This window comes from Cyanistes caeruleus, chromosome 30 (assembly GCF_971803275.1).
Source record: "Cyanistes caeruleus chromosome 30, bCyaCae1.hap1.1, whole genome shotgun sequence".
NCBI classification, from domain to species: Eukaryota; Metazoa; Chordata; class Aves; order Passeriformes; family Paridae; genus Cyanistes; species Cyanistes caeruleus.
Window position 1 is genome coordinate 3,843,777 of NC_141730.1, and position 17,280 is coordinate 3,861,056.

Here is a 17,280-nt window from a genome sequence, read left to right on the forward strand (position 1 = left end):
CAGAAAGGTAGACAGTGCTCAAATTATATATAGCAGCAAGTGGGCTGGGAGGAGAAACACTTGGCTGCACAGAGCAGGAGGCTGCTCTAGAGAAACCCAGGGAGTGTTGTGAGGTGCAGCACAAACCACTGGCATCTGGTGAGTGGAGCTGGGCCAGTGCTGGCCTGTGGGCAGCTGGCACTAATGGAGTGAAGGAGAGCCCTGGGCAGTGCCAGGGGCACACTGGGTACACACAGATTGATCCCTTGCTCTCAGCTCTTCATCCTGTTCCATGGCCTGCCATGGGCAGGGACACCTTCCACTGTCCCAGGCTGCTCCAAGCCCTGTCCAACCTGCCCTTCAGAGTTGGGGCAGCCACAGCTTCTCTGGGAAACTTGTGCCAGGGCCTCCCCACCCTCACAGGGAAGAATTCCTTCCCAAAACCCCATCTAAAACTTCTCTCTTTCAGTTTAATGCCATTAATGACTCAGTCCATTTGTTGAGAGTCCTTTAAATAATGATGTCCACATCTCCACTGTGGCATCATTCCAGTCGATGCCAGACCTTTGCCTATTGCCCAGTATCAGCCTGTGAGCCACAGATTTCTCCAGCTCTGAATGGTTCCCTCTGTCCTCCTGTCCTACATGTATGGGCTCTTTATTCTGACCATTCCGTCAGCCCCAGGGCAGGGGTTTGGAAGGAGAAATTACCATTTCAGTGCACAACTCCCAAGCCACTGGTGTCAGGAGAGGGCTGAGCTCTGTTCTTTGAACTCTGGCTGGTCTGGCCTCTCCCAAACATTCCCAAATGTTAAAAAGATTTTGAAACCCTCTCTTGCCTCTGGGCTGGGATGATTTGTGTCAAAACAGAGCAACAAATTTTTAAACACATTACAAATTAAGGAAGTGGAAGAGTCACTGTAGTTTTCAGTTCCTCAGGACATTTTATAGAGTAAAACAAATCAGCAGTGTCTGAAAGCAGAGATTTGCTATTCCTGCCAGGCTCAGGAAACACTTCCAATAGGTACAACTACAGCTGCACCTTTCACCTTTTCTGTGGTGTCACTTTAACAGGTGACATGTCAGACATCCCCAGTGTTGAACCAGCCCCTCAGGGAGAGGAGTGTGGGGATCTCTGAGCCTGATGAGGAACTTTCAGACAGCTCAAACTGGATTTAGGGAAAAGAAGTCCAAGGCACTGTACTGTGTATCTCACCAAAAAAATCCTTCCTAAAGAGAGGGAACATGCACAAATCTCCATGTGTGCATATTCCAGGGATGCACTTGCACACAGGTGTATCTGGCATGCAAAACCGCTGAATTTTTCCATTTTCTATCTTTTTTTAGGGAAGTGGGTCTGTTCTTGCTGAGCTTTAATTTGAAAACCCAGTTGGAACTTGTTAAGTCAATAATTATTCTTGTGAATGTGGGTCAAACTATTTTATGTCTCATCATCTCTAGGGACTTGGAAGAAGATTCAATCCTCCAGCAGTCCAAGGTAGAAAGCACCACACTTCCCATTTTATTTCAAAAGTCCAAACTGATTGTCTCATGGGGGTAAAAGCTGATGAGGGACAGGGTCGTGTGAGCAAGTGGCATCACTGCAGCACCAGGTGCTCACCTACAGCTGCTGACACAGGAAAGAATGCCCCCAGCTCTGATAACATATCAGAGTGCCTTGGGATCTCATGCAATTTATTCTAAGGGCATGCTGAACATATTATTCAGTTGGGATATTGGAGGATCTATAACTTCCCACCTTCCACATCTGGACACAAATCCTACTTTCTCTTTTTAAAGCATTTGCCTTATTGGAGAAAAAAAAAAAAGCAACAATTTCTGCAGTTCTCTCTATCAGTAACTCCAGAAAATCCTTCTTCACAGCAGGAGCCATTGGCTGTGTTGAAAAATTGTATTTATCCTCCCCCTCCTCAGCCTGAGAACCCTCTACCATGAGTTACTGGTGTTCCTGCTCCACTCAGGGGCTTTTTCCAAGGATGGAAACTGCTGGAGAAACTTGACTTTATCTACCACAATTTTATTCCTGTAAACTGCTTTGTTAGGTGTAATTGAGCCTGCAGAACAGCCCACTGCTACTGGAACAACATGAACCCCTTTCTGCCTTACACCCGAGTTTTGCTGCCCGTCAGCAGTGTGAGAGTTGCCTCCAAGTGTAAATTCTATTTAAAGCCACCAAAAGCCTCTTAATGGTTACCTCCTGCTTTCCCGTGGCCTCTCAGCACTGCAGAGACACTGCAGCTGCACCCTCTGTCCCCAGATCTGCAATGGGTGAAATTTAGGGTGGCCATGTGTCACATGGGGCTGATTTGTGGGGCTGCACCCCAAAATGTTCTCTTGGCAGGAAGTCTCTGGGTGGGGTCAGCTGTGTCTGAGCACAGCCCCTGTGGCTTGGGGGGTTTGTTGGGTTTTCAGCCCTCTCTACCCAGGCTGTTGGGTGCCAGTGTTTCACAGTTATGGAATCATACAATGATTTGGGTCTTGGGAGGGACCTTAAATCTCATCCAGTTCCACCCCTGCCATGGGCAGGGGCACCTTCCACTATCTCAGGCTGCTCCAAGCCCCATCCAACCTAGCCTTGAACACTTCCAGGGCTGAGACCACTACAGCTGCTCTGGGCACCCTCTGCCAGAGCCTCCCCACCCTCACAGGAAGGAATTTCTTCCCAAGAATTCCATCCTAAGGTGTTTCTCTGTTATTCCCTTAGAAAAGCAGAGGATGGAGGAAGGGAGGGAGGGAGAGAGAAGAGGGTTTGCTTAAAGCTTTTGAGGCAGGCAGGGAGAAAATAACCAAAAAAAGACGCTTTGGTGGGGAGGGTGGGTGGGCTTCTGTGTGCCGCATGCAGCCGGGGTTCCTCGCCCCGCGGTCCTTATTTGGCTGGGAGCGGGAGCATTCCAGGGATTGGCTGTGCTGGGAAGCAGGCAGGGAGTGCAGGCACTGGAGCCGAGTGCCAGCTGACGAGCACAGCGCACGCTTGCCCACTCCTCACCATGTGTTGAGCAAATTGCAGCTATTTTTATAGGAGACGCTTTGCCTACATCTTAAGAATCCAGTCCCAATCCCGTCTCCCTCTAGTGTAATGGGAAATCCCCTTCCCAGCCCCCTTTTCCCTATTCTGTACATGTTTTCAAGGCACAGTTGGGCAGAACCCAGAGTTCTTGGCCATTATCAGGCTTCAGACTTCTCTGCTGTGCACTGCCCGGCCAGGGCACTCTGTATTCCTGTAATGATCCAGTGTTTTGTCTCCAGACCCAACATAATTGCCACGCTGGACAATACCGGCCCTTTCTGGGAATGGCAGCCGGCTGCTCCACTGCTGGGTGAGCGCAGCCCCGTTGTGCAGAGTTATTCCCGCATGGATAGACCCACCGGCCGGGGGCGATGATGCACAAAGCCGCGTCTGTGCTGCCCTTGGCTTTGCTGCTCCGTAGGGCTCCCTGCACCGTGCCAGCGGCTTTGGGAATGCCTCCGCAGGCAGGGGCCGGGCAGGGGGCTGGCGGGAGGCAGCAGGGAAACAGAGGGGGGAAAACTGTGAGGGGTGAGCAGAGAGGCAAGATCCCCAGAACTGCCCTTAGGAGCTTCAGGGCCTCCCTGAGGAGAGCAGGACGGGGCTGCTCAGGTGTGCTGCTCGTGAGGACCTTTCCAGAGGCCTGCACTCAGAGCAGCGTGGCAGTGAGCATTCCAAAATCCAAGGAGAGTTGCTGGTGTGGGAGTCATAAATACAGCACCTCGCTGGCACTAACTGGGATGCAGGTCATAAGGGAGGTTCAGCGGTTCCTTGCAAAACACTTTGTGAAGCAATCCAGTTCATTAACATGGAAAGGCACTGAAAGTTATCCCTGGAAGTATCACTGGGGTCTGGTTAAGCCAAACTCATTGAGAAAGGTTTGGGGTTTGGTTTTATTTTTTTCTTTAATTTAAAAAAATCTTATCATCACAGCCAGGAAAGGAAAGAGAAAACACCAACCATGACCAGGAAGTAATTCTGTGGGTTTAATATTTTCGTGGACTATTTGCCATGTAGGTAATAGAATTAGGTTTCCTTTTAAAAAACAAGGAACAGTTGGATGTTACCACGAGTGAACTTGTGAGACACAGCCATGTCCTGCTCGTGGCTGTGAAAGCTGAGCCAGCCCGTGAGCTGACGATCTGAGCTCTGCTCTGGGCTCAGTTTTCGTTCCAGCCAGGCTGATTCAGATCTTGGACAGCCCAAGCAGAGCCTGCTGCTGTCTATGACACCTGAGAGGGCAAGGCAAAACTACCAAAACTGCTGTTGGCTTGTGGTGTCTGGCTCCTGCACACACCCCTATTGCTCTGCTCAAAGAAAAGGTAAAAAAAAAGAGAAATGAGAATGGAAAAGCCCAAACCCCCCCCCAGCTGCCTGTGTGGGCTGTCGAATCCAAGGCTTTGATCCTCTGGTTGCACAGAAGGGAAGACACGTCGCTGCTACCTCCCACTGCTCCGGGCCAAGGGGGTCTGTGAAGCATTCATGGCCCGACAGGGTCAGGGTGGATATGGAGTGTGTTGCTGCTGCCCTTCCGGAAGGCTCTGCGTGCACCCCAAAATAACAGCTGCCAGCCCCAAGTTTTCTAGGGGACTATGTCAGGACAGAGCTCTGCGAGCTGCACCCAGCAAATGCCTCAATGGCCTGTGTAACGCTGGCAACCAGCCTGGACTTCCCACATCTTCAGGGAAGTTCCTGGACACTGGGGACTTCCCGGCAGTGGTGGGGATGGACACCTTTTTTAACATTTTAATGTCACTTATTTCTGAGAGGGAACAGGGCAAGTGTCCCAGTGAACGAGACATAGTTTGGGGCACAGCCCAGACATGAAAGTGGCAATGCCAGGGCTCATCCAACTCCATGGAGTGCTCCAGGCAGACATGGGCAGTTCCCGGGAACCAGTGCTCACTCCTGTTCTTGGAGCATGACAGGAGCTGGGGCCTGCAGTGCAAAGGGAGCTCTTACAAAGGAGTATAAACTGCAACTGATTTATTGGAACACGGGGTTGATTCATCAGGGGATGCGATGGAGGAAAGGAAGGGTCCAAGCTTTGAGAAGCAAATTTGGGAGAGAACAGGCACCTTTTCACTCTTTTGAACACTGTAAATAATAATAATAATAATAATAATTAAAAAAAAAAGACCCAATTGCTGCCCTCCCCAGTCCCTCCCTCCCATCCCAAGGCTTGCCTTCACATCATGCTCTTCCTAAACTGCGACTGTGAGCTCTGTTTGGGCTTCGAGTCTGACTGCTGCAGCTCAAACTGTTTGTACAGGTCCCTCAGCTCTTTGATCTCCTGCAGCACCCTCTTAGCTTGGCTCCAGGTGGAGGAAGCCTCCCCCAGCAGCCTCTCAGATTCCTGCAGGATCCTTTCAGAGTCCGACTTGGAACATGATGAGGAAGAAGAGGTGGTGGTGATGGTGGTGCTGGTGTTGGAGTCCTTGGTCTTTCTTTTGCCTTCCCCGTAGCCCTTCACCTCTGTCAGCAGTTCCTGAGTTTTTTCCAGTTTCAGTGCAACCAGTTCCTGTATCCGGGACAGCTGCTCCGGTTCTGCCGAGGCAAACTGAGCCTCCAGCCCCTTCCTCAGCACCGCCCGGTGCGTGGAAGAGTCCCGTCGGGACAGGATTTCTTCCATGGAGGCACATTTATTCTTTTCTGAGTACGAGAGCTTTTTGGGGACCTGCGGTGTGTACATGGTCCCTTTGTCAAAGGAGTCATTGCGCTGCCCCACTCTATCCCATGAGGTCACCTCCTGTCGTGGGAGGCTCCCTGTCCGCCCTTTCTCCGATGGCTTGGTGTTCTCCGAGTCCGAGCGGCGCCGCCCAGCAGTGAGGTGTGCCACGGACTTGTCCAGATCCACCCGGAAACTCTCCTCGCAGGTGCCGTGATCCTCCGGAGAGGCGTCTTCCTCCTGGATCAGGTCGAGGGTCAGCATTCCATCGGAGGTTGAGGTAGATGCCTGGAGGAGCAGAAAGCAGAGCTCAGTTGGCACCAGAATGGCTGCCCCTTCTTCCAAGGGTCTCTGCACTGCGGATACATACTACAGAGAAGGAGCGGGAATGCTCCCTCTCTCAGTGACAGAGCCTCGGGGTGGCTTTTGCCAGAAGGTTTGCACAGTGCTGTGCTGATGACCCAGAGCTGTCCTTATGGCAGCTCTCAGTTCAGCATGGAGCTCCAACACCAGCTCTCCTTGCACTTACTTACAAATTGCAGGGGAATTTCACCCAAGCAGGTGTCTGGGATTGATTGTACCTACCACAGCCATGAGGTGACCCCGCGTGGGAGGGCGCCTGGAGTGCTGGATCTTGGCTCTGTCACGCGTTGGGTGGGCAAGGAAACTGTCCTCTTCCACAGTGACCTGCAGGGTGACACAGGCTGTGAGCACGGAACACCAGCCACTCCCAGCTCCTGGAGCTGTAAGCAGGAGACTGGCAGGGAACGGGGTGAGGGAGTCCAGTCTTGGAAGTGACCCAGTGTTGGCCTGTTCTCTGCCCTCTGTGCCATGATGGGATTACATCTGCTCCAATCGTTCCTGACAATTGAACCTGTTTGCAAAGACTCCTGTGACAGACTCTCCTGGAAGCCATCTCTCCTGGTGTCTGCTGTGCTGCTTCCTGCTCTAAAGCCTCCCCCATAGTCTGACCTTGGTTTTCCTTCACTACAGGCTCTGTGCTGCCTTCCAGGAGAGCAAAGAGCCTCCTGGCAGTGCCATGGCACTGTGGGAAGCTGAGTGTGAATGGGAGAGCTGAGACAGGTTTGAGCTGAGGAAGGGTTGCCATGAAACAATGTGAGAGTCAGGCCTGGAGCAAGGGCACAGCCTGCTCCAGCTAGGTTCTCCTTCACACTGAAGGAAACTGTGGGAATGCTCACCCTGATGTGCCTCTGCCAGCCCACCTGGCGTTCTAAGTACACCCTGTGTCCCCAGGGAGGAGGCTGAACTGGGGCTGCCCTGTTATTTTTCCTGGCAGAAGCTGCTTTGTGTAACTGGGACTTTCACACACCCCTTGAGAAGCACGAGGAGTTCTGCTGGAGACACTTTGTGTGGATGTGTCCCTAAGACAGGGCTGTTCCCAGCAATCTCAAACCTTCACCTGGGCTGAGACACGGGATTCAGCCTGAATCCTGCTCACCTCGTCCAAGATCCGGTTTTTAGCACGTGTGATCGCAGAGTTGAGGGCATTAATCCAGGACTCTTTCTCTTCTGGACTCACAGCCAGGAAGATCAGATTTGGTGCCTACAAAAGAGGGAATTCAGGTCAGTGCCAGAACTCACACAGGGACGGGCCTATGGCTCTACAGAAAAGGCAAAGCAGAACAGGGCCTCCAACCCTCTCTTCACCACACAGCAAACCCCAGGACCATTTACATCCCTCTCCTCCCTGCATCGCCCAGGACCATCCACATCCCTACCCACCCCTGGAGCCAGTGGCTCTTGGGCTGGCTGCATCTGGGCAAGCCCCACATACCGTGTTTCCAGGCTGCCTGGAGTGGGCGAGAGTAAATTTGCTGTGGTTCTTTTTGCTTCTACTTTTGGACTTCCTGAGCTCTTCACATTTCTCATAGTCACTCAGGTCAAACATTTCCTGTATGGTTTTTTCATCTTTCACCTGCAAAAGAGCAAGAAAATTAGAACTTTGCAGATGTCAGACAGAGATGCCGCTGCTCTAGCCAGCAGGATTTCAACAGGAGGATTTTGACTAGTCTCTTCTGGAATGAGGGGGCATATTTAGAAGGATAGCAAGGAAATCACACTTTGCTAGGTTAATTTGCCAGGTTGAGGTGGCTCTTCCATCCCCAGAGTTACTGGCATCAGGCTGAACAGTCATACAGGTGTGATCAGACACAGCATTCCTGCTTGTGGGCCCTCAAAATGTGCAGGATTTACTTCAGCCACAAGGAGAGGGCCCTGTGTGCTGGGAGGGGGCTAGGGTGGAGGTGAGAGGTTCAGGAGAAGGTGGGCTCTCATCTCTGGTTCAAGGGGACAGTTATTCTCTGCAGACAGCAGAACAAGAGGTGGAGCAATAAGGATTAGCACTTCCTATTTTTTACCCTGTGCTGGCAGCTGGCTCTGGGGGAAGTACGGCCGGGCCCAGAGTGTGGACGTGACACTGAGCCCCAGCCCTGCAAGGGGGCTGTGGGCAGAACCCAGCACCCGGGGCAGGGGCTGCCAGGCTGTCCCGAGGCTCTCAGTGTCCTTTAAAGAGTCCTTGAGTGACCACTTTACAAGATCTTCTGTTTTCCAGGTCTGTTCCACAACACTCTGCCACAGTGCAACAGGTACATGGGGATGGATCAGTGTCACAGAGGCTCAGATTAGAGATGGAGCTTGCACAGGGTCACTGGGGCTGTGGCTGCACTGGGGGACAGGCAGAGGTCTAGGGGCACATAGGGCTCTGGATGCTGACCCCTGACGGTGCTGTCCCTCGGAGACTTGGAGCAAAGGGGAAACGGCAAAGCTGTCCCTTCCTCTTCATTGCTCTCCTAATGCACCATCCTCAATCCCACTCCTACAGCAGGGAAGCTCTGCTCTTCCATGGTAAACACGAGGAATTAGGAAACTGGGGTGGGAGATAGCTCAGGTTTGCATGTCCATTACAAACTCTGCACCAGGCTCAAATCCACATCCATCTGCTTAATCTGACTCCAGCCAGTCATCCCAGGCTGCACCAGCAGTGGAGGGTGTGTAACTCGGGTGCTGGGAAGGCAGATGGTGGTGAGGTCTGAGCCCTTGGATTTCCTGAAAGGACTCCACCCCATTTCATACATTTTCTCCACAGTTTTGGGAAGCAGTGAAGGAACTCCCCATGATTCTTCCATAGAATTTAATCAAAGAGGGTGACTAAACCAGCTTCCTAACCAGGGGCATGGATAAACTGACCATCTGGCCTTGCCTGATGACAGCAGCTCCCCTCTATCCTTTGTCCTTGTGCTCCTGAGTGTGCCCCCAGGATCCACAGGACAATCACCGGCACTGCCATCCCTGACGGCCCGAGCTGGTTCCTGCTTGTGACACGTCCCCTGTGTCTGGGTGTGATAACAGAGACTGTCTGGCTGCACATCCTCCCTACATGCTGCTAATCGGCTTTGATCTCTTCCCACTCCCATCCTACAATCCACCTCTTTCCAAGAATCTCTGCTGAATTGTGCCCGACTCATTTGCAGCAGGAAAAGCCGATCCCCCTCTGACCCCCAGCTGTGCTCTGCGGCTGAGACCAGAGCCCTTGCTCCAGATGTTTGCTCATGTGGGTCACTGGGGCTTCCCCAGCCCTTCCCTTCCTCTGCAGAGCTCACACAACCTCCTGCCTCCAGGAGTATCCCCAGGAAGCTGCAGGACAGAGCAGGTGTCTTTGTTCAGACAAACACCCTGCAGGTGCATCTCGTCCTTCAAACACCTGCAAATGACACGAGCCAGGGGACACTACACTCGGACACACTGAGGGGATCCTGCTCCTGTGTCTGACCCGTTATAAAATGCCTAAAGCTGGGAATAAGCAACATCTACAGGGGGATTCCTGGGGGAAGAGGGTCAGCAGCAGCCTGGAATAGGTGGCTGTGGTGGCACAGAAAAAACAGTGGGTGTCTCACATGGGGCATGGCCAGCTGAGCCCCCTCCCATGCTCATGTAACAGCACCCAGTGTGCAGAGAGAGAAACTGGACAGCAGGAAGGTGAAAAGCAATTCCAGAGGCACCTGCCAGCTCTTTTGTCCTTTGCGGGAGGCTCCTGAGGCCAAAAGGAGGGAGGTGGTGGCATGAGAGGCAGCTCAGAGCAGCCTTGGAGATAGGAGAGGCTGAGGACAGTCACGCAGCCTATTCTCCATGAAAACAAGACAAAAACCAGCCTGAGGAGCCACAGACTTACTGGGACCATGAGGCCAACAGAGCTGAAACCCTGGTCACTGTGTCAGTCGCAGGTGGGTGACAAACCTGCAGGGTGTCACCTCCTCCATGTTCTCAGTGAGATAGGGGCCATCCAAATCAAACTTTCCAGGCTTCTGCAAAGAGGATTTGGCTGAATGTGTCCCAGCACCCTGTCAGTGCCCAGGAGGAAGTGACCTCTGGGAGGTTTCCAGCAGGTCCCTCCTTCCCCAAAGCTGCCGAGAGCTTAAGAATTGAGGGATCTCAGAGCCTCACTGGCAGGTGGGTCCTGCTCTCCGTGCCCTGTGGGGAGCTTGGGATTGGAAGGATTAAGGTGAATCAATACCAGCAGGTGCTGCCCTGGCTGTCTGCTGGCATTGCTGTCAGGTTGTACCCATGCGAGGCAGGCAAAACAACCGTGCCCTGGGGTTCCACTTGGCTCCTACCTGTGGCCAGGTGAGGGAAGGGAAACTGAGGCATGGAAAAGCAATCAGAAGCATCCCCCATCCCTACAGCAAGGTATATTTCTTTGCAGCCATGAGATCATGCAGCCCCGCACCCCTGGCAGCTGGCCCTGCTCGCGGTGTCACTGCCTGTGCCAAGGCTGACACTGCTCGGATCCGAGGAGAGGAGCTGCATTCCTTGCACTCCTTGCACTCCTTCCCTCACAGCTGCCGCCCGCCTGGGTTAGCCCCAGGGGCACCCAGCACTCCCTGTGCCCTGAGATGTGAGGGGCTGTGAACATGTAATGGGTCACAAGACCAGCCATGGCACCCAAATCCCTTCTCCAGAGGGTCACAGCTGTTGGTGCTTCCCAAACTCTGCTCCCATAGGAAGGCTTGTTGCAGCGCGCTGGCAGCATAGGGTCTCTGACCTGGGTTAATTTACCACCCTTGGGTGTCTCACTGATGAGAGTCTGAATTTCTCACCAAGCTGTGATCTGTAGTGACTCTGAACCTCCTGGACCCACGTCAGGGCTGTGTTTTGGGGCCAAACCGCACATGGAAGGGCAGGGCAGGTGCTCAGTCACAGCAGTCTGGGATTTTTGGTGACAATTTGCTTGATCAGTTCCCTGCTGCACTGGGACACAGAAAAATGCGGAAGGTAAAGAAAATCACAAGACCCAGTGTGAGGCACCCACGGGACACTTGGGAGGCCACAGTGCGGCTCAGGATGTAACCAGAAACCTCCAGATCCTCAGTGCAGCCAAATACCCAAACATGGGCAGTTTTGGGACAGACAGTTCCCCTTGTAGGCTGCAACCAAAGTTTCACTTCCTCCAGCTGAGCAGCTCTACTTCAACAAGGGACGGAGCTGCCTGCAGACCTGGCTGAAGCCAGGCTGTCACCGGGACAGGGATGCACATGGCTGTGAGCAGGACTGTCCAGTCCTTGTCGTGGCCAGGTCGCTGCCCTTAGCTGGTGAGGGGATGGTGGCAGGACGTGGCAGGGACACCTTCCACCAGCCCAGATTGCTCCAAGCCCCATCCAACCTGGACTTGGACACTTCCAGGGATGGGGCAGCCACAGCTTCTCTGGGCGCCCTGTGCCAGGGCCTCCCCACGCTCACAGGGAGGAATTTCTTCTCAAAATCCCAATGTACTGAGTCCAGCGGCGCTCACTGAGGGCAAACGCCCCAGGGAGCATTAGAGAACCGAGTATGCGAACACACCCCCAGCCCCTCGCCGGCCGTGCCGAGCTGGAACCGAGGAGCGGCACCTCCTCGAGTGCTCTTGTGCTAATTGAGCCAATGCCTTTGGTAGCAAACAAGGGAATGCTCGAGAGAAGCGTTTCCTCATCGCCCTCGGCAGCCGGGCTCGAGCTGCCTGGCAGCCCCCGGCTTCCTGCGAGGAAGTGCCGAGCCCGAGCCCAGCTGTGTCAGCTCGGCCGCTGCTCCCCGGCGCAGGCAGGGACAAAGCTGGGTCAGGAACAGGGAACAATTCCCAGAAATGTACCGCGGGGAGGAACCGTCGTGAGGAGAGCGAGGGGAAAGAATGCAAGAGTGAGCTGAGAAGGTGGCAGTGTGCTCAGCAGAGCTCAGCCTGCTGCACCTCATCTCTACAGGGCTGGTTCTGGCCGATGACCAAACGCTGAATAACCAAGGATTTTGGTGTGAGTTCATGGAGTTCAGCAGCCGTGGGGGAGCAGAGTGAGCACGGCCAGAGCCTCAAGCTCCCATTTCGGGAGGTGTCAGACAAGTCCCACAGCTTTCAAAGGGCAGCACTCAAACACCCTGTTAGCATTTTCCATCAGCTGGGCTGCAAAATTACATTTCCTCTCCTTACAGACTTGGCTCTGCCAGGAAGAAGCCCAGGCTTCTATCAGACATTCCCAAATTCTCCCGACAAAACTGAATAATCAGGGCTGGTTTCTGACCTGCAAGCCCTGTCCTAGACAGAGAACAGGAAAAGTACACAAATTCCCAGGAGGAATCGGCGTGATTATTGATGGCATTTTGTTAATCTGAATTGTGGAAATCTCCCCACTGCAGACCTCAGCCCATGCTCAGCTCCAAGCTCTGAGAATGGTCTCTTTGTGCAGCATCAACACCTGCCCCAGCCAACATACTTCCCGAGGGATCCCGGTGTGGAACAGACAATTCCCCTTCCCCATGGGCTTTGGGGAGATGGGATTCATTGCCCTGCTTCCCAAATGGAGAAATTCAGGAAAAAGTAAATAAATGTCTGGATTGAATCCATTTAATGAGCATGTGGCAGAGCCAAGGAGCTTCCAGGAACCTTAGGATTTAACCCTTTCTGCTCCGAGATGGTGGGGAGGGCTGGGAATGTCAATTCACCTGCAGAACCACCTCTGGAGCAGCCATGGAACATGAGATGAGCTGCCAGGAAACAGCAGGTGCTCTGGAAGCAGAGCTTGGACCTACACATGGGCCTTCCCTGAGGCCCAGGAGGGCTCCTGGCTTTGCTGAGTGCTGGTGCTCTGGTTGGCATCAAACCCTGTGAGCAGGAAGTCTTGGGACACCCCCCAGGAGCCCCTCGGGATTCCCTACAGGACCCCCAGGATGCCAGACCCCTGACATGGCTTGTTCCACAGGCACAGAGTCACCTTAGCACACACCAGCAGCACATGTCACCTCCATGGCCAGCACGGAGTCACCTCTGCACACCAGCACCAGATGTCATCTGTGACCACATCTCTGCTGGCCACACAGATTCTTCCATATAAAGCCTCAGCAGCGGCTGCCGCGTGTTATTTATGGTCCCTCACACACACGTGGAGCCCGGGGGCCGCCTCAGGCCCAGCTGTGAGTTTTTCCCCCTACGAAATGCAAACACGAGAGCTTCTTGTTCAGAACAGGCTCCTCCAGCCTCATCCCTCTCCAGTGCTCCCAGCACAGCTGGATTTGATCTGTAGCTACCTGGACATCTATTGCCTGTTCCTGTTTGTCTCTGGAGCAGCCAGATTGATGGGAGCAAGCTCTAGAATGCCAGCAAGCAGCTCAGCACAACCTGGGCATTCAGTCCACTTTTAGGCCGTTTCTCTGTTATAAAAAGCCCTGACCCTCTGCCTGTGCCGTGTCCACATGTCCTTAAATCAAATTGTCCCTTGCTCTCTCCAGGTGCTGAGAGCCAGGCCAGGCAGACCAACCACCATCTGTGAGGAAATTACCTCCACTGAGGTGGAGGAAAGCCAGAGAGAACAGGATTTTATCCCCAAGTCCCTGAGTTGGAGCAACCGGCATGCCTGATGTGGGCATCACTGCCTGGTGAAGCTCTGGGATGTCACAGGGGATAGAGGCTCTGGCCTGGGGAGTTCTACCTGATGGATTTATGGAGACAAAAAGCACAGGGGGGGCGTGCAAGGACAGCCAGGTGCTGGCTCAGCCGGGCAGTCACATCCGATTACGTCCAGTGGCAACATCACGTTAAGCCTCAGCACCCAGCAAGGAGATGAGGGGCAGCGGAGGGGGCACGTGTTACAACACGATGTCGATCCGGGGTAAAATTTCCCCGTTTTCCTCTTGACATGGGGGAAAAAATGCAAGAGATCGACCTGTAAATGGCTCGATTTCAGTTGGGAGAGTGGAGTTATTTCCAAATAGAGAGTGAGCAGGTGGAAACAAGGCAGTGTTGGGCTCAAGGACACAGGATAGGCACAGAAGGGAGCCGGCACTGCTGTCGCCGCGGCCGAAAGAGGTTTGAGGGCTTAACTCTCGCTAAGTGAATCCTTTCGCGTGTCCACGCTGGGAAAATGTCGCCCAGCAGCGCTGTCTGGGAAAATCGCTGTCAGAGCCGACCCCGACCCCGACCCCAGCCGGGTCCCGCCGGCGCCAGCCCGGGGAGAGGAGAAGCCCCCGAGGAACCTCCTGGGCCCGGCTGGCGCTGCGAAGGGCCGGGGCTGCGCCTTTCATATGCAAAGGGAGGAAGGGGGGATGGGAAAGGAAACTGAAACCGATCCTACCTCCTTCTCCGAGATGTAAAGCTGATCTCCCTTCAGAACCACATAACGGTTTTTCCAGATTTCCCTAAAAATGCCTTTTCCGCAAAATTTCCGCACCCAGCCGACCTTCTCTGGCTGCACAGGTTGCTGGTTTCCATCCTGTTGCCCCTAACACAAAGCGAGAGGGAAGAAAATGGGGGAAAACGGGATTATTCTTGGTTTTACACTCCTTTTCTCCCCCTTCCCTCTTTGCCCAACTTTTGTCTCCCCCGCCTCCGGCCCCTCTCTCCGCTGACGCCGGGACCGAGTCCCTTCCCCGGGGTCACTCCACGGGGATTTTTGTGCTGCAGACACGAAGCGACAGTAGCAGCATCGGGAGGACGCTGCGAGGAGCGGGCAGGGTTCCCTCCGCGGTTATATAAGACAGGCCGGTGTCTCTATCGCCTCATCCAACGGGCATTTATCCATGGAAAGGGGAACAGGAGGGGGATGGGCGGAATTTAAACCAACTGGGTTATTTTACCGCCATGAAAATTGCATTTTGGAGCTTTTCATGAGCAATTAATGCAAGAGGTGAAATCTACGGTTGGTTTCTATCAGAGGTGTCTCCGTAGGCAGCGATGGGATCGCTGGGTGCAGCACACAACACGCAAAGAGCGACGGATTGATGGTGCCTCCGGATTTTATCGTTTCCTTGTGTTCCAAGATGAAAACTGCCTGCCTACATCATCCAGTGTCTGTGGCGGCTGCGGGAGGCAGGAGCGGCGCTGGGCAGGGGCAGGAGCAGGGCCGGGCGCAGGGTTTGGGTCTCTCCGGGTCTGCCTGGGGGTCTGTGCGCTTATTGCGGGGGGGAGCAGAGGCGAAGCGAACAACCGGCCCCGGAGAGACAAGCCCCCCTCCCCAAAACATCCAGGAGCCTCCCTCACCCCGCCTTGCCCCGGTGAAGAACCGATTCTCTACTCACCCTTTTTGCAGAATTGTTTTTTTTCATCGTTCCTTGGTGCGCTCGGAGGCGATTTGGGGCGGGGGGTCGCAGAGGGGCTCCCGGAGCGGGGGAACACCCGGGACTGCGCCCGCGATCCGCGCTGCCTTCGCCCCGCGTGGCTCAGGGCCCTCTCCCGTTACACGGCGCCCAGCCCGGCGCTCTGAGCCATCGCCAGCGCCGCCGCCGCGTCCCCCCCCGCCGCCACCATCCCGCAGCTCGGGGGGCTGCGCCGGGCTGCGCCGGGCTCCCGAGCTCCATCTATAGCCGCGCGCCCGTGACGTCGGGGTTCGCGGCACGGCGCGAATCGCAGCCCACGGGGCTTGTTCTTCTTTGTCTCTGACTCACCGGGGACGCGGGGCCGTGGGGCAGCGGGCGCGGGGCGGGCGGTGCCGCGCCTGCTGCGCCCCGCGGGGCCCGGCCGCGTTCCCGGCGGTCTCACGGGTCACCGGGAAACTTCCCAGGAGAGGGAAAAGCAGCCGGGTGGCACTGGGAGGGTTTTCTCTCCCCTAAAGGTGTTCGGAAGTGTGAACAAATCCCGCTGGAGAGAGGAGCTGAGAGATTTCCTGGGGAGGGGGCTGTGGGAAGGGGTCGCTTCCAGCACGGAAGGTCTGACAGCCTGGATTCGGAGCATGGCTTCCAAATGTGAGGAGACACTGAGCTTCCTAAAAAATGTCCTTTTTTGGCTTATTTTGTCTGTCTCCTTCATGTCCTGCAAGTGAGACTGAGGTCACAGATGGGATTTATGGATCAGAAGTGGGTGAGGTAGAGGGAAAAGCAGAGAAAGGAGAAAGTAGTTCTGTCCAGAAAGATTGAGCCATCCATCAGTGGATCAGCCTTCTAATGACAGTGTCCATTCCATCACTGACAACACCCCCCACCCCTGATTTCAAGTGTAATTTCATCCTAGTACTGTGGAATTAATGCACGCAGAGTCCTAGGGATGTACTTGGATTACGGAGTGTTTCCAGAGCTTCTGTGAGTGTCTGTACCCCATTCGGAGCATCAGCATTTTTACCATGAGCTGTGGATGCACTGGACACCTGAGAATACCTGGGACAGAGACACAAGTCAGTCTCTACACCAAATTCAGGGGCTGCCTTTTTGTCCTGTGCCTGTGCAGCCCTGAACTCCATGGGGCCCAGGACCAGGATTTGCCACCGCTGTGCCTCAGTTTCCCCTTTTACCCTATGTGGCCAAAGCTTGGTCCAGGCAGGGCTGATGGCAGAGGGAGAGATGAGCCATGCCCAGAGCCTCCAGTGTATCCCCAGGACACCACAGAACCTGCCAGTTTATTTAATGACATTTTGCCTCCCAACCGGACTTGTCCTTCCTCACATCCTGTTTTTGGTGGCCAGGGCCTGCAGAGTATCGGCTGATGGCCAATACCAGATGGCACAGTGCTGGTGGCAGTAGGACAGCTCTGTCGTGTCCTTTGGATCCAGGGCCCATGCTCTTCCCAAACGTCCTCTGGTGCCAGGGAAGTTGCCCTGAAACCACAGCAGGTAACACACTTGCACACACCTCCCCGTCTCTCGGAACAGGAATTCAGCTGCAGTTGGAATCCTCAGGCTGTTCTGACAGTGCAACAGTGAGTCATGCTGTGAAGGATGTGACCAATGATTCAGAGCTGGAAACATCAACAATTTACATGGAAGGAATGAGAGAGGAGGGAACCTGTCTCCCATTTCTGTACCAGAAACAGGCGGCTGTACTTGCAGCAGTGAGGCTGACCCTGGAGGCTGCTCACCAGTGGGACAGGTGACATGGTCTGTGCAGCTCCTCATCCCTGTCCCCATCACCATCCCTGTGGGCAGAAAGAAAAGCCTCTCCAAGGTGTGTTTGTGTCTCTATGTTCACACAGCCTCTTTGCTACCCCTGGCCCTGATGCTGTAGCTGCTCCTCGTGCTGATCCATAATCGAGAGTTGCCAAAATCACCCCTTCTTGCAGAGCAGATCAGCAAACTCTTTGTTTATTCACGTATTTAACACCCCACACACAGCATTTTGCCTCTGGATATCAAGTGTGAAGCTGCTGCCTG

At 54.3% G+C, this 17,280-nt stretch overlaps 1 protein-coding gene across 2 annotated transcripts; it reads right to left on the reverse strand.

The window, feature by feature from the left end:
* Positions 1 to 4,972: 4,972 nt before the first annotated feature.
* On the reverse strand, positions 4,973 to 15,542 carry PLEKHO1 (pleckstrin homology domain containing O1). 2 transcript variants are annotated; one of them, XM_023941746.2, is made up of 7 exons: positions 15,221 to 15,436; positions 14,278 to 14,424; positions 7,467 to 7,607; positions 7,131 to 7,235; positions 6,257 to 6,358; positions 5,190 to 5,959; positions 4,973 to 5,100 (listed from the first exon to the last, which is right to left on the reverse strand). In XM_023941746.2, exons 1-6 carry the CDS (start codon positions 15,245 to 15,247, stop codon positions 5,192 to 5,194), a joined length of 1,290 nt encoding a protein of 429 aa, XP_023797514.1. In that variant the 5' UTR covers positions 15,248 to 15,436; the 3' UTR covers positions 4,973 to 5,100; positions 5,190 to 5,191. The 2 variants fall into 2 exon arrangements, with proteins under 2 accessions (XP_023797514.1, XP_086722236.1); XM_086866110.1 differs by having other exon boundaries at positions 4,973 to 5,959; positions 15,221 to 15,542.
* Between the last annotated feature and the right edge of the window lie 1,738 nt (positions 15,543 to 17,280).

Bases quoted from the DNA above. Each gene is read 5' to 3' on its own strand.
- PLEKHO1 (XM_086866110.1), bottom strand. From the start codon at position 15,247: ATGAAAAAAAACAATTCTGCAAAAAGG. The intron at 14,425-15,220 runs GTGAGTAGAGAA...GCTTTGTGTTAG, and splicing joins AAAACAATTCTGCAAAAAGG to GGGCAACAGGATGGAAACCA. The intron at 7,608-14,277 runs GTAGGATCGGTT...GCTCTTTTGCAG, and splicing joins TTTACATCTCGGAGAAGGAG to GTGAAAGATGAAAAAACCAT.